This window comes from Parasteatoda tepidariorum, chromosome 8 (assembly GCF_982258835.1).
Source record: "Parasteatoda tepidariorum strain Cologne lab strain chromosome 8, Ptep-v5.0, whole genome shotgun sequence".
Classification (NCBI taxonomy): Eukaryota; Metazoa; Arthropoda; class Arachnida; order Araneae; family Theridiidae; genus Parasteatoda; species Parasteatoda tepidariorum.
Window position 1 is genome coordinate 87,172,511 of NC_141762.1, and position 24,715 is coordinate 87,197,225.

The following is a 24,715-nucleotide window of genomic DNA, read 5'->3' on the forward strand; positions in this document are numbered from 1 at the left end:
TATCTGCAATGGTACTGAAGCTATCACTCTCTTCATTTTGCTGGAATGTTAAAGGGGAAAAAAAAAACTATATGCATTGAAAGGTGTTTATATGAAATAAAAGACGTACTATCTACAATTTATTAGTTATGTTACATACATATGATTAAATAAATCAAAATTAAACTTAAAACAAGTTGCTAAAGTTCATCTATTTCAGGATGATCATTTGGGACAAAAGTTTCATGTTCTCTCTTTGGTAACAATGTCAATGGATTAACCATTAAAGGTTTCAGCGTATGGCCAACTTCATGTGTCCTATATTTGTTCCCGAGTAAGCTAAAAATAGAAAAGAAACAAAATTTAGTAACCAATAAAATATAAGATGTGATTTCTTCAAAAATACAAACATTTTAGATGGAAAATATGAGTAACATGTTATAACAGAGAGAAAGCCAACCTTTTTCAGTGAAAGGTCACTTGCACGACTGACTGACCAATGAAAGGACGGATGCATAAGCACTTAGACATATTGATAGCAATTATATAAATTTTTATATTGACATCAATGTTCTGATCAGTAAATCCATTTAATTAGTCAACTTAGGGATATCACTTTATGAAATTAATTACTGTAAAAAATAAAATACTATTAAAAGCTAAATATTTAAAAAATAATACACTTACAGAGAAAATTCACTTTTATCGCTTTTTTAAAAAAGGCTAAAAGCATTGGAGAATGTTTTTTTAGCATAGATGCATAATACCATACTTTGTTTTAAAATAAATTCTTACTAAAAATATTTAATGTTCATAGAAAAAAAATAAAAAAAAGCATTAGGAACTTACTTAAATTATTGAAGAAAATTTATGGGAATAAAAATTAGTAATATCAAAACCACATAGAACTATTCACACTGTATACAAAAGAAAATCATGTATGCGAATTCAGAGGTGTGAACCAGAACCTGATTGTTGAAATATATTTACCCATGAAAGACACTTCAATTAGGTTCCTGTTAGCATCTCCAAATTTACATACATCATTTTTCCACATGCAGTATGAATAACCCTCAACTGTTTGGATTTAAAAATGAAATTCTGTGAATCAAGTGAGTAAAAAAAATTATCATTCCAAATAAGTAACAGGATTTTAAAAACAATTAAGAAGCCCATAGCAAATAAGAAAAAAAAATCTGAAATCAGAAAACCACACATATTTATGATTAATAGGTAAAAATCGAGCATGCAAAAAGTAAATGTTCAAATTCATGATTAAAAACTTTGTGGTCTAATAAATTTAAAAAGTTTAACAAAAGAATCACATTTTTTGTGCTTGTTTTGGACTTTTGTTTTAATGGAAAATGATAATAAAAAATAGGAAACTAATATGCTGCTTTGATTCAATTACTCTTTTGTTACAAATTTGTATCTCTTGCCCCAATTTTAGATAACATCTTATTATCTTTTAGTGATTTACTAAAAACTAACTGTATCAACTCACATATAACTAAAATACAATAGTTTACATTGAGGAAAGAACACCTTCATAATAAACAATTTTATTAAAGGTTTGCCACTTTAGAATAAATTTTTGTGTTATCAATATTAAACATAAATTTTTGCCAGGGTGTTGCAAAATTTTATACACGGCTCATCATTTTTCAGAATTTTCTTTTAAAATCTTTTCGGTCTTATGGACTTGAAAATTTTTTGAAGTTGCAATTCTGCTTCTGCAAATTTGTATAAAAAATCATTGATAGGGCTCGAATGTGATTTCTGCTTGAAATGCGCTTCCTTGGAAATTTAGCATACAGGCCACAAAAGGAAAAATTTTGAAACAAACTTTCTCCTTTGCTCGCAGTTCAAGAACAGGGCGCATAGACAAATCTCTCAACAAAAAATAAGCACCCTTAAAGTACTTTTTAAGCACTCAAAAAGAATTTAAGCACTATTTACATCAACAAAATGCAAAATAATTTTAAAAGACTTTACATGATCATGATAAAATAACTAGTTTCTGACAAAGAACTCTTTTTCTTGATTACATTAGTCACCATAAAAAGACAGTGAGAGTTTTTGGTTCAATTTCAGAGGGAGGAAAATGAAGCCTGAAATTGAGAATCTCTTGCAAAATGCAGCAGAGTTGCACACGAGATTGCAAGAATCTCACTGAATACAGCTCAGTAGTCACTCTTAAGTATTTCATCAAACATGTAACATGATTGTTCATACGTTATGAACCGATGGTACGCCGAAATAGGATAGTGGTTGAATGAATTGTGAAAATGTTGACTTGAACAATGTGAAAATCACGCTTTCGCATAATACACAGTGAAAATCTACATGGAAAAGGGACAAAAAATCTCATCTTCAAAAAGGGAAAATTAAGTACTTTTTAAAAACATTCCACGAAAAAAGCACCTTTAAGGGCTTTTAAAAAACGAAATCGAAACAAAGCACTTATAAGCACATTTTAAAAACGCTATGCACCATGAAGAAGAAAAACAGTGATTTTATTAAATGCCTGAGCAATTTAATTTCAGTAGCAAACATAATGATAATATTAAATATATATTCAAAAGCAGTCTTGATAAACAGGTTGTACACCCTTCTAACATTTTAAGTATACAGCATTTTTTTAAGTAACTTTTGTGAGTTGAAAAAAAAAAAGATATTGGACCAGCAAAATGCTTTTGCAAGTGCTCTCATAAATTAACAACTGGAAACTATACTGAGGTATATACATTCAACTTATGTTAGTTTTTATATAAATTTAGGTAAAAAGATTCTAAGATATAAGACATATAAGCTTTCCCAACTTTAAATTACGAAACTACTTTGCTAAATTACACAATTAAAACTTGCAATTTTTAAACAAAAAAATTTGAGATAGAAAATTTTAATTTTTTTAAGAACTTACTTAAAATTTTATTCATATAAATATTGAATTTTTAAACAAATTATTGAATCTAGAATAGACAGTCAAAATATGATTGAATAAAATTCTATTGTAATATAGTTAAACAAATTATTGTGAATAGTTTGTATCTTGTGTTCATTCTTAAACTAGCAGATTAAATTTCATATAATAAGTATTTTTCAACAAACTTATTTATCTAGGGATTAGATATAAAAATTAAGAAAAAATAAATTTTAAAGTAACAAAAAAAGTAGTTTGACAAAGTTTTTGAATTTTTAAAAACATACAATATTTTCAATTTCAAACATACAATTTCAATGTTATTGGTTTAAAAAAAAGTAATTAAGAACAAATTTTGAAAATTTGAGTACAACAGTTTAAGTTTTTAAAAGCAGCTGAGTGAGAATGAAGGCCCTGACCTAGAAAATGTTTCTTACATCTTTTATATCCACTCATTGAACAATTACATATCCAAAAGTTTGATTCTAACAACTGCTGAACCTCTTCTGTAAAATGATTTACATAGATGAGAAATGAAATTTCCCTTTATCTCAGATGTAAAAGAGAGGCACAAAAAAAATTACTTCTGTCATTTTATTTTAACAAAAAAGTTGAGAATTTACAAGACAAGGGTTAAGAATCTTTTATGCAGGGAGTGGTTGGCTATGACAACATAAACAAGTGAACATGAATAAGAAATTATACAAAATAAATTACATTAATTTTAGATATTGAAAGCTTAAAGAAAATTCAAAAGAAATTTTAAACCTTATTACAATTGATAATCAAAAAACAAACAGGTGACGGTAGAACCTCTATTAGCCTATTTCAAGTAGTATTCCCAAATATTTGGATTATAGAGATAACATTTTAACCAACCAACTCTAAAAATCAAAGTATTTTTAAAAATATATATAATGGTGCTCTATGCCGTTTGAATAAATAGTAGGTAATTATTCGGCTCATGACTATCAAATTTCTGTACTGTTCAACCTAGCGAAAAATCAGGAAACTGGCCATTCCTAAAACTCGGTGTGGTAGGTAAAGAAGACAAAAATAAGGAATGCTAAAGTGGTTGTCTAGTAGAGTTTATTAATATACTTTGAATATTTTTGAAATAATAATCTATTTTAAAATATGTAAGTTATATTTTTAATTATGTGGGAGAGTGGTTAGGAGGTATGTAGGTGGAACATTCTATCTGGCCTACCCTTCTGATACGTTAGACTGGATATTTAGAAGTCTATTTTAATTTAAATATGATCATGCATAACATATCTTTTCGTTAAATAGGTATAAAAATATTTTATAATAAAATTCACTTGTAATTTTGTGCACTTAATAGTACTCCTTCCCTTCCTTTTTGTTTAATTAACAATTTGTAAAAAGCAGCACCTAATTTTGCATTTTTAGCTGATTTTTTTAATGCTTATTTCATAAACTTATATTCCTATACAAACTATGTTAGAATTCAATTCTCATTAATATATTATATTTTTCTTTCCAAATAACGTAACATGCCTCCCTTCTAACAAAAGAAGCCATGATGGTTTAACTAAATTATGCTATTAATAATGATAAAACAATTAAAATAATAAAAATTCTAGTTTTTTTTTTATCAGGGTTTCTACCTGGTCAGGAAAACCTGCACGGTCAGGATATTCTAAAATTAAGCTAAAAAGTCAGGATTTTTCTTACATATTCATAAAGTCAGGAAAAAATCAAGATTTTTCTTACATATTCATAAAGTCAGGAAAAAATCAAGATTTTTCTTACATATTCATGTAGTTAGAAAAAAAAAAAAAAAAACTATAGTTCATTCAAAGACTGACAGGCAAAAATAAAGTTTCAAGGAAAAATTCTGTAATTCAAAATATGTAATTTCCTCATAATAACATTCCTCTTTCCCTGGTAGAACCTGTCCTGTTAGCAATTTTCCTCCTGTTTATCCAATGATAAGGAATTTTTGATAGGGTTGCTAGGTTTATTGCTCTTTGTGTGAATAACTGGTTTACAGACAACAGTTAAGAAAATTTTCTCTTTCTTGCACATGGAACATTTGTCTTAAAAGGTACATGGAAGAGAAAAAAAATTCTCAGCCAGCCGGAATCTCAATAAAAAATGTCGAAGACTGTGTTAAGGATCCGATAATGCTACCAAAATTAGCATTCTTTAAGCTAATTTCTGAAGAATTTCAGCCTTTTCTTTTAAATTTTCAAACCTCTCAGTCCATACTTATATTCCAGTATATTGGAACTAACACAAAATCTTTTGTGGGTTGTGTAAAAAAGTCGGTTATAGACTGCAAAAAAAAAAAAAAAGTGCAAAAAAAAAAAAAAATAGCAAGCAATGACAATCTATTAAGTGTTAATAATGTGAATATAGGTTTTGCAGCAAGTAAATATCTGAACATGATAAAAATTAGTGAGAAAGAAAAGGGATATTTTAAGTTAGAATGTCTAAAATTCCTTTTGACGAAGGTCGAAAAAATGCTTGAAAAAAGTCCATTGTTGTGTAGTATGACACATGGCATTTCAAGTTTAGTTCCAGAATTGATCATTCAACATCCATCCATTGCTCAACAAAGGATGGATACCTGTCTGGAAATTCTCCATGTTAATAACTGGGTAGCTGAAAAAACAGCAGAAAAAGCAAAAAAGGAATTTTTACTGTTTTGTGATGCTGCCAAAAATAAAAGAACAACAACAAAGGAGTTTCTTAGAGTTTAATCCACAGCAACAGAGATTAGATAATTTTTTTTCTAAATATTTGCACCGAGAAAAAAAACTTGAAAATTTGTGGGAGGTTATAAAAATTGTTCTTATCCTCTCTCATGGTAGCGCAACAGTCGAAGGGGTTTTTTCAATCAATAAAAGCTTATTGGTTGAAAACCTCAATGAAGACTCTATTATTTCACAAAAGCGTGTGCATGATTATGTTTCATTTATAAATGGAATAAGAAACATAAACATTAATGAGAAAATGCTAGATGCTGTAAAAGGATCTAGAACAAGATGGACATGCATTAGAAGCCAAAAAAAAACAAAAAAAAAACAAAGAGAATAAAAAAGCTGAAATTTCTAGAAAACGAATAAAAGGAAAGGTAGATGATTTGAAATTAAGAAAATCTAAATTGACAAAAACTGCTGCAACAGAACTGGATGTTCTTGATTCAGAAATTGTCAAACAACAAAATATGTTGAAAAATATTATATAACATAGGAGCCCCTGAGTTTCTCTGGAAGCTTACTGTATTACAGAAATAAATTTAAAAATACTGGGGAAAAAAAAGATATTTTTGATATTATTTTTCTCACAAGTTGCATAATTTTTTTATCTGAATTTTTATTTGTATATAATTAACTTTTCTTGACTTTTTTCCCCTTTATATTTCAATATTTAAAAGAAAAGTCAGTTTGAAGTAAATTGGTGATTTTTAAAAATTAATAACTTAATGTAACAAATGTTCTAGTATGTTTTAAGAGTAAATATTATTTGAGGATACTGATACATATATTACAGATTTGATTAACCCTTTATATCCTGATGACACTTATGCATTTGGTTTCACTTAACATTAAATAAAATAATATTTCCATAATCCAACAGATTTTCTTGATCTTTTTATTTAAATAGTTTTCGTATCTAACTACAAAAACATACTAAAAGTTCAATCTAATCATGAAAATTAAATACATGTTTCACAAGTTTTCTGAAAATATAATTTGGGATATAAAGAGCTATTATGCAATTCCACTTTAATATATAAGTGTTTATCCAATTCAACATATGATACTTATGACTAAGTAGTATATTATTACTAATTGAAACTGCAATGTTAAAAGTTTTGTTGGAGTGGGAAATGGCAGGTCAGGAATTTTACTGTAAAAGGTCAGGAAAAACCAGCAAAAGTCAGGATATTGTTTTCTCAAAATAGTGTAGGAACCCTGTTTATCCAAACCCAACTTATTTTTGTTATTCACAAAAAATTATTAATTTTATATAGTAACACAGTACTAAGTGTTTTTTTATTTCAAGTTTTATTCAGGAAAGCAAGCTTAATTTATCGATGAATTATGGTTTTACTCAAATGGACGAATGGAAGGGAGGAAAAAAAGAAGAAAAAAACAAGCACGTGAAAGAAAGAAAAAAAACATTGAATTAAAGAGATTTGGTTGTAGTTGTAGTTGATTTATGTCGCACTAAAGCTGCACAATGGGCTATTGGCGACGGTCTGGGGAACATCCATGAGGATGATCTGAAGATATGCCATCACAATTTTGATTCTGTGCAGAGGGGATGGCACCCCCGCTTTGATAGCCCGACAACCTACGCGCGAAGTCCAGCACTTCATGGTAGAACAGTTTAACGAGGACCAATACCACACACCCTTGGTCCCTACACAGACTAATCCAACATGTCACCCACCCGCTCCCTGACCGTAGCCAGTGATGCTTGACTTCAGTGATATCTGCAGGGAACTGTGTCTTAATGATCAGTCCACTGCAGACTAAAGAGATTTGGATAACAGAGGTTCTACTGTATTTACATTTAGTACATTAATTAACATTTCGTTATTAGTAAGCAAAGATCCTTACAAAACGATAACTGAAGCAAAAACAGTTCCAGCAGTTAATGCCATTGCTATGTTATGCCTTAGCTTATGAGCAGGAGTTCCATACAGTTGATTAAATCTTGGTTTCTTCATGCTGGTGTTCTGAAACAAACATCATAAACTTCTTTGAAATGCATTAAGATTTCTATAAATACAGAATGAATTTAAAAAATTATATTAAGGATGAAAGAAGGGGAAGATTTCCATATGGTGGTCTATGGTAGAATATTTGCCAAATCTTGGCAACTTCCAGGCATAGGCAAACTTTTAACTGGACCAGCTTTAATTTTGCACTGAATGACTTTAACAACTGAAACTTTTAACTAACCACTTTTAAACTTAAAAAAAAAAAAAATAAATCACAAAAGAAGACCAAGTTAAAGGGTATAACTCAAAAATACCCCAATAAAAACCTCTGCAAATTTAATTATTATTATTATTTTTTTAAATTTGCAAGTTTAAAATCTATTTAGAACCTTGGCAATTGCAATTGAAAGAAAACTTTTTGTGGAAATTTTCAGTAAGATAAAATGTTTTACATCTCTAGATACATTAAGGAAATTCTGATACTTAATGATAATTTGTAAAGTTGAGGTAGCAGAATTTACAAAAGAAATCTGCAGCCCACTTTTCAAGAATTCAAATTTATTTGTGATCCTAACACACCAAAAATGATAAAAATTTACTTTAGTTATAAGATTTAATTCAATTTAAAATGAATGGAACAATTAAAATTTAAAAAATAGAATAAGTCGCAATAACACGCATTTAATACATACTAACAAGCAATTAGAGTTTTTGGAAATTATAAATTTATTTCATTTTTTTGCTTTTCAAAATTAGTATTTTTTTAAATTCCAGTTAATTAAAGAAAATTAATCGGAAATTTTGAAAGTCATTATTTTAATTTGCTAAAATAACGGCAGATTGAGAAATTTTTAGTTAGGAATCAAAAAACAATTAGTAAATTAAATTTAAGCAATTAATCTTGGTTTTTCTGTTTTTCATCTGAGAAATATTTTAGGCTTGTTTCATAAATCTGGAAAAAAATAACCATCACGAGCTAGGATATATTTTTTAAGTAATTTTTAAATATATAAGATGAAAAGTAATATGCAAATGCTCTGATAATCTGCATTACCCGATACCGGTTGGAGGATTTTTACTACAGGGAAAAAAGCTAAATGGAATTTAAAAAATTCTAGTTTTAGAGAAATCCTAATTACAAAACATATCTATATTTTACTTTATTAGTCAAATTAAAATGATTTCTTCTTGTGCTTATTTTCCGTTCAGAGATTTCAGTAAATAAACACGGCTTAAGTTGTTCTACTGAAAGCTACTTGCTTTTAAACTTATGCAAGCCCAATTTTTTTTTTTAAATTTTCTTCTGAATGAATAAAGACTCGATGAACAATAAAGCCAAGTTTTAAGTATTTTTTTAAGCTGGAAATCTTTCCATTTCCATAATTTATAACACCAGAATATTATTTTAAATTTTGAACTTTCTTCTTCAAACTTTATTTAAAACACCTCAACTCGATCAAGTTTTCGTCATTTTTATAATTTGATTTATGAGTTTGCTCGATACCGGGATAATTGACAATTTATTTTAATTATTTGTTTCTAGTAGTGTTCTTTCTTTTGAGTTTCAAGAATAATATTTGAGCCTCAATCAAAATGGTAAATTAGCTCAACAGATAATTTTTATTTAATCTTATTTATTATTTTTGATATTATATGTATATTTAACGTGTGTTCTGTCATTTTCCCTCCTTCGATTTGCCTATCAATTATGAGGGCTAAGCTATTTTCACTATAGAAATTGTTTGTTTTATGCTTATAATGTTTTATTTATTCTGTTCACTTAAATATATAGTCATTATGTCATTATGTAGCTTTTAATTGTATTATGTCCGTAAGCGAAATCGTGTTACGGTTGCGTTAAGAAAACAAAGAACTGTCTTCTTCCAGAAGAGAAGGAATTAGTTTATAAGTTAGACCAGTGTTTCCCAAACTTATGACTTTTGCGTACCCTTTCTAAATTTTTCGTAGCACTGTGTACCACTAACGAAAAAATGAATGTATTTTTTACTATAAAAATTCGCACAAAAGTTAAAAATCAAAACTGGCTGTTGATACCACTAATTATTAACTGCAAACTCTGCAAAAAAGAGCCAAAAGAAAAATACGTAATCGTAAATTTTCATGGCTAGCTTTGCTTTTAAATATAAATTTTTGAAATTTTAGCTCCTTGCAAGATATTTTGCATAAGAACGAGTACCCCCGCTAAACTGTTCCCGTACCCCTGGGGTTACGCATACCACACTTTGGGAAACACTGAGTTAGACAAATTGAAATGAAGACTTAAGCAGCTAAAACTAGTTTAATATAAGTAATTACCACAATTTTGTTATACATGCTTGAAGTTATTCCGTATTCCATATTTTTGCTACTTATATTCCATGTTATTGCTACTCCATATTCCATATTTACATTATTTATGCAATGGAATATTCCTTATTTTTGCTACTAAATTTTTTTAATTTAACTTTAGTTTCAATCAGGAACGGCAAATTTCTTCCTCAGTCGCAGTGGGAAAAAAAATAAGGAAATAATTAAATGAGTAGTGAAAAAACTCGTTTTTCAATTAAAAATATCAATTATTAAAATTTTTAAACATATGATGGCAAATTAGTATTTTTACACCGTTTCAAACATTGGGTCTCATTAAGAAAAGGTGTAATTTTATAAATAAAAAAAAGAATAAATTTCTTTTGAAATGAAGGCAACTATCATTTATTTTTTTCTATTTAGCGTTAAGGAGAATGTTAAACATAATTTAATAAAACTGTCAAATTATCATAGCCAAATTATGTTAATACAGTACAGAGAACCAATTAACTGAAATGATTGGAACCCTGGATATTGGATGTTAGAACTTCCTTGGTTTTCATTAGTGCTAAAAAATGATTTAGTACAGCTTAATTATATTCCTATTTTATTATTGAATTTTTTTTAAAAAATAGATCTATTGCCATTTTATTAGTCCAATTAAAATTTGAATTTTCACTTTATTGGTAGTATGAAGCATAAAAATGAATTTTTTTAATTTTTTTTTTTTTCAATTTCAGTCTATTCTATTCACTAAAATGCATACATAAAGTATTTAATCCTCAGAAATCAAAGAAAAAGAAAAGACTTGTTTGGGAGATGTTGATTTGTTTTAAAAAATAAAAAATTCATGGCAAAAAAAACCATCAAAATTTCCCTATTCTATCTCACAATCAATTTGTCACACTGATTTGAAGAGAATTTCTTTCTCACTTTTCCCATGATTACTTAAATAGCGTCTAACTTTCAGGTATCTCAAGTTTCTAATGTAATACCTGATCGTTATATTTTGGCATTTGGTTGACTAACTCGAAGTTACATTCTTGTCAATTTTAGGTTATCAGGGGTGTTCCGAGGAGGTACCGAGGAATTCTAGGTTTTTCGTAATATCATTAAGCATCTAAAAATTGGGAGCATAGTATATGATTTTATAGGAACATCGTGGAATCCCGCGTTTTTCAAGACCGTTGGTTCTCGGATTTTCGCTAATCAAAACGTATTTATCAGACGAAATTTTCACGGAGTTCCACACGCTAAAATTCAAATTTTGAAACTTTTGCTAATTTCCGCTAATGAGATGCTTACATACACTTGATTCTTCCTCCAATGAACTGAAATCTGCCAATTTGATCCTTTTGGTTTGGCGAATTTTCACTATTTTGAACTGTACCGCAATCCACTAATATGTTGATTCTTATTCACGTGGTTTGAAGTCAAAAATCAATTTTCGTATTTACCCTAATTTAAAAGTTACATGTTGTGATTTGTATTCATGTCGATTAAAAAACTTATGCATTGTCCATGGCTTGTATCAAAAATCATACATCGCGATTCTTATGCACATGGTTTAAAATTCCAATGGTGGAATTTGTATTTACGCATTTTTAAAATTAATATTGCAATACGTAATATCAAATGTCGATTTACATATTTTTACCTGAATTAAGAGCTACTTATTGCGATTCATATTCACGCACTTTTAAAATCCAAATATCGCGATTTGTGTAAGATCTAAGATTTTTCTTAAATTAATTATTATATGAGTGTGATATTTTTCATTGGTCGGTAATTTAATTAAAAAATTGGTATATAAATTAATAACGTGATATCGATTTTTTTGCACAGAAAATTTTCAGGGTTTTTCACTTTGTGTCACAATTACCCCAGGGTTATGTAATGGAATTTTGAGCATAAACTCTTGTTGCACCATGTTAATTTGTGGTTTAGCTAAAACTCATATATTCCAGAGTTAAGCTTTTTTTTTTTTAACTTAACAAAGATCTTTCCTTTTATAATCAAATACAAGTATATACAGTGAAACCTCCACTAAGCGGACATTCATGGGACCAAAAAATTTGTCCGTTTACGGGAAGTGTACCCTAATAACGAAATTTAACACCGTAAATTGTTTTTGGAATATTCTCAAAGATGTAGAAATAATTCAATAATATCTACAAGGCTACTGTAAATATCTACAAGAATATTTATTTAAGCAATAAGAAAGATAAAAAATAATATATAAAGAAGTTTGATATAAATGCATAATTCTGGATGTAGCTACAGATAAATAAATAAATATAATTTTCCTATTAGCATAGATACTCTAGTTAGACATATGATACCAATAGGAGCGTACTGTCCTCAGTCCGTTTCAATTATTAGGTTCACATCCCCTTACACCTACTTATCATTTGATGGAGAACATGGTTAATACCTTCTTGGAAAATAAATGTCTCATGATTCACAGGAAAAAAAAGTAATGCATACCTGTAAGTCATGAGGACCTAAAGAGATGATTATTCACAATTGATCAGTTATCAAGTGTCTGAATAAATGTTTCATTTCTATAAACACCTCAAAGATTATACTTCTACTTTTTTTACCCCAGTTGTGTTACATACAGTCTTCACCCTGCTGCCCTTTTAGTCAAAAGAATCCACCCTGTTGCCCCTGGAGTAAATTAGTACCCTGATATAATAGAGTCCATACCCTTTCTTTCCTCAACCCCCCATAAGCAGAATATTTTCAAATGTTCTGCAAGCATTTCACTGCGAAAAAAAGTCAACTTTAAGTTAGAATACTATATTTTCACTTATTAAAATACAGGATCATACACTACATTATTTTTTAAACCAAGGCAAACATTCTAGATTTGTTACTTTTTCAATCACTTTTGAAGTACAAATTTTGTTTATGGCGACGATGATGAATTATTATTAAAATACCTATGACATGAAGGTCCGAACATTAAAATAAGGGCTGCCTTAAAAATCTTTTGAAGGGACAAGAGCCCAAATGGTGCACCATTTGCAAACACAAACATTCGCTGGCTGTTGTTCCAACAACTTCTTCATCTCCATCAAAAGCATTTGGTCTTTCAGAAACAATTCTGTCAATCGTGGATCCCCACGATTCACAAATTGCTTCTGAAATGGGAATGGAAAATATAAAAGTCATAAACTTTATGAAATTGGAAAACCCGGAATTTAAATCTTTTACGGCTTGATTTAGAAGCTTTCTCGATAAAATAGGTGATCGATTTCTCCTGCTGTCTGCTAAACACTGATACACTCATTTTATAAAAATGTTATAGCCAAAAGCTTATTCTTTAATTTCCTCCTCAGAATGATATAGGAGAGGGAGAATACTGATAAATGTGCTGAATGTTCCTCTTTTAAAGCAACATCACTCCAGGGAAACAGCAAGTGGTCAAAGCTAAAGAGATTCAAGATACAAATTGTTCTGCAGGATTTCGTTTGTTCTGCGACATACGTCACAGTTTTAGGCACTTTCTGCTTCTGGGCTCAACCCTTCTTTATTTTTCCACCAAACTCTACAATGGATTTCTTAAACTTTTCAACGCTTTTTATTTAGTTTGTCGTTGCTGTCAATACATAGATTTATATGGGAAAGGCAAAATAGCCATCACATCCCCTTATTGCACTTATCTTTGAAAGTTTGCAGTTACTTCCACTATCATTAAATCATAATTATTAATCATTTTAATTATTAAATCATAACTACAGACACTTAAAAACATACATTTATTATTTTATTAATATATGCATGCATTTTAAATAAATTACTAAGATAATTAGCTCATTAACTCGATATATATGTTAATTTATAAATAAAAATTAGTAGGGTGACCCAAAGCTCATTCTAGGCAGGGTAAACAGGGCGCAGAACCCTGCTGCCCTTTTAGTAAAAAAAATTCACCCTGTTGCCCCTGAAGTAAATTAGTGCCCTGATGTAATAGACTCCATACCCTTTTTGCCCTTTCTTTCCTCAATCCTTCTTTACTTTTTCCCCAAACTCTACAATGGATTTCATGAACTGTTATTTTTAACTCTTTTTATTTAGTTTGTCATTGCTGTCAATACATAAATTTATATGGGAAAGGAAAAATAGCCATCACAACCCATTGTTGCACTTGTCTTTGAAAGTTTGCAGTTACTTCCACTATCATTAAATCATAATTATTATTAATCATTTTAATTATTTAATCATAACTACAGACATTTAAAAACCTACATTTATTATTTTATTAATATATGCATGCATTTTAAATAAATTACTAAGCTAATTAGCTCATTAACTCGATATATATGTTAATTTATTAATGAAAATAAGTAATTAATGATTGCTTTGCTACTTTTAGTTAAGTAAAAAAAAAAATCTTTTACTAATTGGCAATGTTTTTTAATAGAACGTGTAAAGAATTCGTGTTTTAATAGAACGTGAAATTATTGCCTTTTTAGAATAATAATGCCCTTTTTTTAAACTTTTGCACCCTGCCCTTTTTTCTGCCTAGAATGAGCTCTGGGGTGACCCGGGGTAATTCAGGATCACTCTGTTTCTGGGGTAAATAATGATCACCTAAGTTATATTTAAAAAAAAAAAAAAAAAATTTAAATTTGAGACATGGGCAAGAATGTTTGTACACTTTACTAAAGTATAATCACATTTACTTTATAATAGCTTTTTGTTTTATCTAACAAAATAAGTATCTTTTAAACTGCTTTCTGTATTTTCAATTTCAAAGATGGGTTTCAAAATGTGCACATTTCTGCTAAACCCCCTCCTTCTCTTAATAATAAATATTTTGAGTTACTTTATATTTCTTTGATATAAAAATAGTGTAAGCTTTTGTTTAATTGTTTTTCAAATCTACTGTAAACATTATAATTTATTATAGAAAACTGTATCAAATGTTGCCCCCTACAGATGGGGTAATTATTGATCTCTGGGGTAATTCCTGATCACTGTCATTTCTTCTTATAAATAGTATATAAAATAGCTAATAAATAGCTAATTGTCTTTTCTTAAATAACAGTTCATATTTATTAAGTGGAACAACTATAAAATTTATTTTAGCTGTCATCACAAAATTTGTTTTTAGCAGTATAGGTACAAGACTGTATTCTGATTTGCACCATTTCTGGTTTGTCATACCTTGCTTCTATCTTAATTTTATGTGTGTACATTGTTAGAATAAATTTTAAGTTTATAAATTAGCCTAGTATAATTGTTAGAATAATTTTTAAGTTTATAAATTAGCCTAGCATAAATATGGTGAGAAATTATAAGCCTAAAAAGGATACTAAGCTTCTAGAAAGCAAAATTAGTGAATTTCTTTTAATGATTGAAAATGAAAATTTCAGTGTGAGAGCTGCTGCCAGTGCTGTTGACATACCTTACTTAATTTTACACTTTCCCTTCACGAAGTTAAAAAATCCAGCATAAGTAACTCATGTGGGAACTCTCTTATATTTCAGCCGAACATGAGAATGAGTTGGCTGATTGCCTAAAATGTATGGCATGATGCAAAGATTTTTGGAAAATTTAAAGTGTTAATCTTTCTTCTTGCTTTTAAATAAATAGTTTTATTAGCTGCTTAAACATATCTTTTCGGTTTATTTGTTTGATCTTGATGTCTTATTTGTTAATTACCATTATATAATTATTTTTAAACAGCCCCTTTACAATAAAAACTGGTGATCAGTAATTACCCCAGAAGTGATCAGGAATTACCCCAGAAATGATCAAGACCAGGGGTAATTCCTGATCACTAAAAATTTAAAATCTTTTAAATTCTAATTAGATTTTCAAACTAAAGAAGGAGGCATAGGACTCATCTCATATAGCCTCAAACTTCCAGTAAATATTAAAATTCTATCTTGAATAGTTTTTTCACAAAATAGATGTTTGCATTTTTTGATCAGGAATTACCCCAGGTCACCCTAATTAATATGATTGCTTTGCTACTTTTAGTAAAATTAAAAATAAAATAAAAATTCTTTTACTGATTGACAAAGTTTTTTAATAGAACGTGTAAGGCCCATAGAAAGAAATTATTGCCTTTTTAGAATAATAATGCCCCTTTTTTAAACTTTTGCACCCTGCCCTTTTTTCTGCCTAGAATGAGCTCTGCATAACCTGTGTGGTCCAAATGAAAAGATGCCGATGTCAGAATTATTTCAGGAGTGCAGTACCATTTTCTCTCCTTTCTTTACAAAGCTAAGGCAAAGTGACAGGAGAAAGATTGATTTTTCGGTAGTGAAATAGCTTAACAATATTTTTAGCTATGGATATGACAAAATTTTTTATTTACATGCTTTAAAAATTGTGAAAAGGCTTGCAATTTATTTAGAAAAAGTAGTGTCCGGTTTGTAGAGATAAAAAATGTTTCAGGACCAAAATGACTGTCCGGTTACGGGAGTGTCCGCTTTGCGGAGAATGTACATAATGGTTTATTCATAGAAGATTCCCGGGGAATTAAAAATATGTCTGTATTGAGAGGCGTCCGTTTTGCAGGAGTGTCCATAACAGGAGGTTTCACTGTATACTAAAAATGCTTACTTTGAAATAATATGATATCTATAAAGATTGAAGTAAAAAAACATTGCTGATATTTATTTCGTCAATGTTTAAGTTTATCTTTTTATTCTTGATTACTCTTACAGACTGTTGGAAGAAATAACCAGATTTTACAACTGCTAAATGCCAAGATGCGAATTATATTATGTGATAACCGAACATTTGTTGGAACATTCAGTGCTTATGATAAGCACATGAACATCGTGCTGACTGGTTGTGTTGAATACAAGAAGTATAAAGCAAAGAGGAGGGCACCAGTTGAAGGAAAAAAAACAATTGGCACAGCTATTATACGTGGTGAAAATATTATGTCTGTTATAGTAGAAAGTCAACCAGAGGTAATTCTTTGAGAGCATTCTTTCAGATTATGTATTTTAAGACAATGTTTTAATTTATGCATTGTAAAATTCCATGGATTTATCAAAAAACATTCCCTTATAGTATCTAGGTAATGTCAGTATAGGGTTAAAAGTAGAAGAAACTTAAGGTATCTGGCGGGGTGAAAATTGGCACTTTTGGTCACAATTGACAATTTTATCTGGTTTTAACCGTTGTGTAAAAACCTCTTTTTGACATAGTTTTTTACTATTGCCAAAAACTCCAACTATTAGTGTAAGGATGGTAATAAAAATGAATTATTTATAAATAAACATATATATATAAATTTATAAATGATCATTCCATTCTGTTTCTGAATTATTTTAGCATTAAACTCTTTTTGTTTTGACAATTGCTGTCAAGAACCCAAATTTTGGTGTAGAAAATATTAAATTATAAAAAGAAATGTATAAAATTGCAACTTATCCAATAAGTTATTTTTTTCAATTATTAAAAATAGGAATACGAAAACATTAATCTTATAAAAATAACCCATAATCACCTCTTTCATTGTATGTCAAATCATTTTTCATTTATTCACATTTTAATTTTTCCTTTCCCTGAAGCATGCAATTACAAACAAGTAGTTTTGTATGAATAATTGAAACCATTCTTACTATTATTGATGCTGAACTGCGTAGACTAGAATGTAGACGTACTAAAACTATTGTAACATAAGAAATAACAAGTAGTTAAGAATTTTATTCTAATAACTAAACTAAATATTGATAGTAGCTTAATTAAACCTTTTGAATTGATTGATTTATCTCCCATTCGACAAACATTTTCATTTTTTATAAATTATAATTAGTTTACTTATCACTGAATATATTATCAAGATTTATTGGAAATATTCATGTAGATACTACCAGGAATGCTGAATGTTCTCAGATTCTACTAATATTTACTTAGAACAAATTTTTTTTTTTTTAATCAAAATTTGTCTAAAAATTTTGTGTTTTTCTTTCTTTTTTCTTTGTTTACTTCAATAACTTGAAAAACTTTTCTGGATAGAAAAGTTTATATCAGACGTAAAAAGTTCATTTGATTTTACACAAATCTTGCATTAAAATAATATTGAAGTAGTAATAATTTATTAAAGGTCCCACCAATAAATTTAAGGAATTCAAACTAATAACTACAGAAATTTTCATTTAATGTTTTTTTAACAAGCAAAAATTTTTACTGAATCACACATTTTTTAACAGAAAAAAAATCTTATAGGAATTTTTTTAAACCAAAAATTTTCCTATGGCTGCCTGAATTTCCCTCAGAACCTTGTTCGCATGATGTACACATATTCTACTCCTCTGCAATCTATGTAATAACAAATATTAAGAATAAAATATGTATATATAAATAATGTCTAACTTGAGTTGAAACAATTATTAGCGATCACTTTAGATTTACTTAATCTAAAAAAATCTCTCTTAAATTGTGGCATTAAAATCAATATTTAGATCAGTTACAATGAACAACTCATAGTATTTAATTACATGGTACTCTTAATACTTTAAGATCAATATCATTTGCTATATTATAACTATTCAGTTTATGCAACAATTAATAATTGTTACATAAACTGAATAGATATAATATAGCAAAAAATATTGATGTTAAAGTATTAAGAGTACCATGTTTTTAAGAGAACCAATTAATAGTTTCAGTAATTGTGGCTGTATTTTTTATAAATAACGTATAATCTAAATAATTATTGTAGCATTTTATGTAAGTATTGTGCATGATTTAATATCTAATAACATATCCCCAATGACTAAAAAGAAACTTGTGCAGGTTTTTGATGTGTCATGTCAAAAACCCAGCCCTGATTTCATCAATGTCTCTTTTTCTTTTTTTATCTTTGTTTGTAGAACCCTTTAAATTTTTGATCTCTAATTTTTTAGAAATGGAAGTTATAATTATTTTTTAGTATGCGCTGACAAACAAAACCAGGAGTAATTTCCTGAAAACAAAACTAAGATGCTTTTTGATATGCTCTGAGTATTTTAAGCTTTATTTATTTGAATATATTAATTTTTTATGGCAAATCAAACTCATTATCATTAGTTAGTTTTGAAAATATTATTATTTTTGTGAGAATTTTCTAGCACTTTAAATGACTTCTGAGCATTGATTTTGAAAAAAATTCTAATTGTTAACACACATTGCAAAAAAAGTTTATTATTTAAATTATAGTATGTAAATTTGTATGTAGTTTAGTATGTAAATTTTGTACAATATTAGCAATGTTTTGAACTGAAGCTAAGGTTTAAGGGTGAATTTGTTCTCATCAAGCTAAGTAAGAATATTTAGAATTTTTCTTTAAAAACGATATAACTTTTTTTTTTTTTTTTTTTTTTTTTTTTTTAATTTAAGTTCAAAAATGCAGCTAATAACATTATTAATCTAGAAAAAAATTATTTTGAAATTTAGGCCTTACAATTTGTTGTAGAGCTGTTATTGTGATATAAAAAATTTGTAGTTTTCAAGCTCAAAATTTCTGTTTTGAAAGATGTTTTATATGTTAAACTTGACTTTAAATTTCTAGTCTTAGGACTCTTGCTTACCAAACATAAAAAAAAAAAATTTTTTTTGATTAAACCTGTTATAAAAAGAAAAATTGTGTTGAAACCAGTTTAATACCTTAATATTTCTTGCATGCCTATAAACCAAACATTTAATAATAGTACTAAAATAATATCAATTTGAAAGTTTCTATTTAAAAAAGAGTAGAAAGTACAGTTAAATGTATAGTGAAAAATTTGTTTTGTGCGTTAATTTAAGGCAAAATGCAGCTATAGTATTTAGAAAATATTTTTTTTTTTTTATTATTTATTTATTTTTTTTTTTTTTTTTTGTGTGTGTGTGTACTAATTTAAGTGAATAGTATTTTTAAGTAAGTAAATATTTTTTTACATCATTTAAACATGTTTTTTTATTTATAGCCTCCATCGCGTTCAGGAGAAAGCAGTAGCAGTCGTTACCGGTAAAAAGGTATAAATTAGAAATTTTTGTAAAAAACCTTCGTTTTATTTCTTTTAATTTGTCCTGCTTTGTGTAACTCTTAAAACCCATTTTTCCATTGATTAGTTGGTTTCACTTAAATATGACAACTTATTTTTGTATCTCTGAATTATTCATGGAATGGTGGTGGCACCATCAAATAAGTAATAAAGTTAACCCAGCCATTCAGTGCAAACAGTAATACTTCACCAAAATAACAATGAATTTTTTTTTGTGTTTTCAAGTAATAATCACCAGAAAACAAAATATTTTTGAAATATTTCTCGCATTTGATTTTGTAAAACACAATTTGTTTGTGTCCATCTTTATTTGTACTCATGCATCAATTTTAAAGGTGTAATTGTTAAAATGAGACAAAACTTGTAGTTAATCACTTTTTCTGAATGCTGTTTTTCACAATTTGGCTCGAGAGTTCTGATTTGTTATTCTTATACATAGCTCTAATTTTTTTCTTACTATAGTTAAGTTTTTCGAAAGTTAAAAGGGGTCACTCCTTTAAACCATTATGATTAAGTTTAAGTGCATGAAGATGCGATCACTGGATCAAAAGTTATTTAAAGTCTTATATTTTGTTTTTGTACACTGTTTGCATAGTTCTTACACTTACCGTGGGAAACTTTTGAAATTTTCAATTTACCACACCCGTTTTTTTTTTTTTATTATTATTTTTTTTATTGAAACATAATCTTTGCAGTAAAAAATCTAAAATAGAGTTGGAATGATATTTTTAGCTCAAGGAATGTGATATAGGGCTTTTGTCAAGTCCTGCCATGTTTCATAACCCTGAACGAAATGAGGGTGTGATAAAAATCTTTAAAAACAAAAGGGGGGAAAAGCTCTTAGTTTTTTTTTTTTTTTTTTTTTTTTTTTCTTTTTTAAAGGTTTCAATCTTATTCCTTTTCTGTGGTCACGAAAAATGGTATTACAATTTCTTTTGGTAAAAATATTGTCCCAATTCCTTTTTAATAGAAGGATTGCATTTAGAAAAGAAAGAAAAAATGGATGTTATTTGGAAATAGTATGCTACTTAGAGGGCCTTATGTCAACAAACTTATTATGAACTGTTATTATTGCTTTATTTGTTCATATTATGCAATAAATATGTTTTCAATATTGTTACTCATTTTAAAATTTATCAACATAGTCTTAAAATTAGGATAAATTATGGGATTACAACTAGTGGAATAAATTATTTAAAATTAAATATTTGTAATACATAGATATTTTTTATATATAATTAGTGCACTCAGTGTAATTGGTAATTTTAAATGTAATAACTATTTTTATAATTTTGTATTTTGATCGTGCTCATGCTTTTTGGCACTTTGGGACATTTTCCACCAGTATTGGTGGAGAAGATCCCATGTGCCCTTTTCAAAACCCCGATTCTGAAATTTTCTATGGTTACTTCAATTTTTTCATTTGAAATTTCCAATAATTCTTTTAGTTCTTTGTTTATCAAAAAATTTTGAGCAAGAACTCAGCTTATTTTACCTAGTAAATTTTATGGTAGGTTATTGGTAACTTTTTGAATTAAAAATGGTAACATTTCTAATTATTTTTAACTATCATTAACCCCCGTATTCACCGTTGACTCTGACCTAACGCGTAACTCCCAGTTCCAAAACCCCCGGTTTGGAAACTTCGACCGAGAGTTCAAAAGCGATTCCACCATTATTTTTTGACCGTCGGTTTCTTAACTGCGAGTTACTTGACCGGCAGTTACAGGAGGTAGAGTGCATCGCGACGGTAGATTTATATCCGTATTAACAGCGTTTGCTTTCAATTTTCGTTGCTATTTTTTTAAAAAAATTTCTATTAAAAGAAGAAGAAAAAAAGATTGCATCGAGTTATTAAATTTGAATCTCTCTTTTACTGGTCAAATAAAAAATATGTTTAGTTTCGTTTTCCTAACTGACTTGTACTGATGAGCAAAAGGATCCGAGCTTTATTATTATGATTTTAGATATTTTATTATTATGGATATCATAAAGCCGCAAGCAACCATAGAAATGTAACTGAAATTCAATTAAAAATACTTTTATTTCACGCAATTATTTTATACTTTTATTTTACACTATGATCAAGGGGATTATGCTAACATCATTATCATCCTTATTCGCTTATTTTTAATCTCCCCCCCCCCCCCCTTCATAACATATAATCAACAACTTAAACCATTGAGAAGAATTTTTTTTTTTTTAATTTTAAATAAAATTGTATATAATAAACTTCTTAGTACAGATAAGCATAAATCAATACATTCATATTATTCAGAAGTTATAAATGACTACTATTGTGCTGCCATCTGCTGATGATAAGAGAGAATCGACGTCGGTGATATGGTGAATAAGATAACTATTTTTTTAAAGGAAAATGTCATAATCGGAACAAATATTCCGAAACTTTAAAATTTTAAAAAGAATTATGCCTTTAAAAATTTAATTATTTAGATAATTGTACATGGAAATATATCAGTTTTATAAATGCCCCATATGTCATAAAGTAGTCAGGCTATATATTAAAAATTACAACTAAAGACGGGCATTTTAATTTCATATAGTTTTAAGCAATAAATCTCTTCCAAATGATCCTACTTTTTCGAAATATTCAGCAGATTATTTTATGCTTATAAAATTCTAAATTTCCTGATTTGCAAAGTTATTTGATGCAAATTATTGTGTAGTTAAAATGTTACGTCGGATCAAAATTCGCATTGATTAAGTAATATTTATTTCAGCATAATTTCTAATATATATTTAAAATAATGTATATGTTTTTAAATTTAATTAATAGCTTTATTTTATGGATTAAAAATTTTTTAAATTCTTTTCGTTATCTTCATATCTAAATATTGCACATTATTTTGGAAGTTCAACTCTAAACTATTTTTATTTTTGGGCAAGATCTATCATCTCGATAGATATTATCGAAATCTAAAAACATTTAATGAATTACATTCTTTTTTAAATTTTATATTTCTTTCAAGTATCGATTGTTTTCTTTCTTTTAAAAAAATAAGTAAAAGTTAGTTAAATTATTTATAATCTTCTTACTTACACTATTCATTTGAATTATTGTAGCCGCAATCTTTATTATCCACGACTTTTTTTTTCGAGTGAAAAATTATTTAAGTGCTGTAACGACTGCTAATAATAATTTGAGAAATATATATAGTATCTTCTGTAGAAGATACTAATTCAAGAAATTTTCATTTTATTAATAAGCACTTATTTGATATAAATTAATCATAGTTACATCGAGTAAAAAAAATGATCTTATTAAACAGAAAAAAGCAACCGACCATCAAAATAAAGTGTTATTTAATTTTCATTTTATTAATATATCTTCATTTTATTAATATTATGGTATGCTATATTTTTAAGAATGCAAGGCAAAGATATAAATTAATTATAGTTGCATCAAGTGAAAAAATTGACCTCATTGAACATAAGCAACGGAACATCAAAAGTGTTACTTTAGAAAACATAAATAAATAAAAAAATCTCCTTCATATCCGCATTTGCTCAAACCGGGGAAATCTGCAGGTTAAAAATACAAAAAAAGAATCGAAATTCAAAACAATTAAAATTATCAAACGAAAAAGAGCAGAAATATAAAAAATACCGACGAAGTAAATGAACAAACACTCGTTTACTGCGCATGCGCGGTTACTCTAACCGGGAATATCTTCAGGTTAAAGTTACTTAACTCTGGGTTAGAGTAACTCGCAGTTACGTACACGGTGAAATGAAATTTTGGACTCTGACCTAGAGTTGCTCTCATAAAACCTGTTTTGAACTCTGACTGAGGGTTAGGGTCAATGGTGAATACGGGCGTAAGAGGTTTGATTAATGTTATAATCTAGGGCTTACAAAGTATTTTAAATTTTTTAGGGCAGTTTGTATTTTTGTTGTTTCATAAAAAACTATAGATTTTTTTTTTTTTTTCTTCTTCAGATGTCAGACAAGTGATTGCAGCTGCTTTTGCCCATTTGGACCAGGATTTCTTTCGAAATTTGTAAATTTTATTTTCCATTGTATCATAAAACTTTCATTAAAATATGTTTTGAATAAACATTATTCTCATTAAAATTTCATTTATTTCTGTTTGTTTTGTCAGTTTTTTATTTTATTACAATTTAAAGTTAAATGATTGTAAGTATACCATGTGTAATCTTTAAAATGTATTTTATACTCCAACAAGTAGAAAAATGATTTAGGGTGCTTATCTTTTATTATAAAACAACAATGCACAACCCTTCCCCTCAAATCCAAGAAAATTACTTCTATAATTTAGATACTATTAGTAGATAAATTTTCCTTGGGCTAAGGAGGCAGTTATCTAGGTGGTAAGGTACTTGGCAACAGCACTGCTGCTTAGAATTGGGTACTTGTAATGATCACTCAAAAAATTTTAATTAAGTTATTTAACTATAAATTATATTTTTTTCTAAGATAAGTATGTAAAATGCAGTAGTAATTCACTGGTCCAAATTTAAGGTAATGTATTTATAAAATAGCGATTTATAATAATAGAGTATTTTAAACATTTTTCTTGCATCGTAAGATTATTAGAATTTTCATTTATAAAATCTTTTAATTTTGTATTTAAAATATTACTTTAATGTAAATATCAATTAATATCTGATAAATATAAAAAAAATTCGAAAACTTTTTAATTATTAAAGTGCTAGTTAAGAGAATTTTAGATATAAAAGATTTAAATATATTATTACATATATATATCAAAGTGCATAATGTAGTGTCAAAATGAAGAAATTGTTGCTCATTTACTGTATA

The 24,715-nt window shown here is 28.0% G+C and overlaps 1 protein-coding gene and 1 long non-coding RNA gene across 4 annotated transcripts; one reads left to right on the forward strand and one right to left on the reverse strand.

Moving 5' to 3' along the window:
* Window positions 1-106: 106 nt before the first annotated feature.
* LOC139425680 (uncharacterized) lies at window positions 107-8,903 on the reverse strand. Of its 3 annotated transcripts, none has more exons than XR_011636827.2 (3): window positions 8,764-8,903; window positions 7,501-7,619; window positions 107-318 (listed from the first exon to the last, which is right to left on the reverse strand). It is a non-coding gene; the product is annotated as an uncharacterized LOC139425680 (long non-coding RNA). The 3 variants fall into 3 exon arrangements; XR_015435923.1 differs by having other exon boundaries at window positions 8,790-8,811; XR_015435922.1 differs by having other exon boundaries at window positions 8,659-8,800.
* LOC107442599 (small nuclear ribonucleoprotein-associated protein B-like) lies at window positions 8,828-24,007 on the forward strand. The gene is made up of 4 exons (XM_087169273.1): window positions 8,828-9,200; window positions 16,598-16,849; window positions 19,835-19,883; window positions 23,873-24,007. Exons 1-3 carry the CDS (start codon window positions 9,198-9,200, stop codon window positions 19,877-19,879), a joined length of 300 nt encoding a protein of 99 aa, XP_087025399.1. The 5' UTR covers window positions 8,828-9,197; the 3' UTR covers window positions 19,880-19,883; window positions 23,873-24,007.
* The last annotated feature ends 708 nt before the right edge of the window (window positions 24,008-24,715 follow it).

Excerpts from the sequence above, each read along its gene's own strand:
- LOC107442599 (XM_087169273.1), top strand. Across the intron at positions 16,850-19,834 it reads TAGTAGAAAGTCAACCAGAG|CCTCCATCGCGTTCAGGAGA; the intron begins GTAATTCTTTGA and ends TTTTATTTATAG.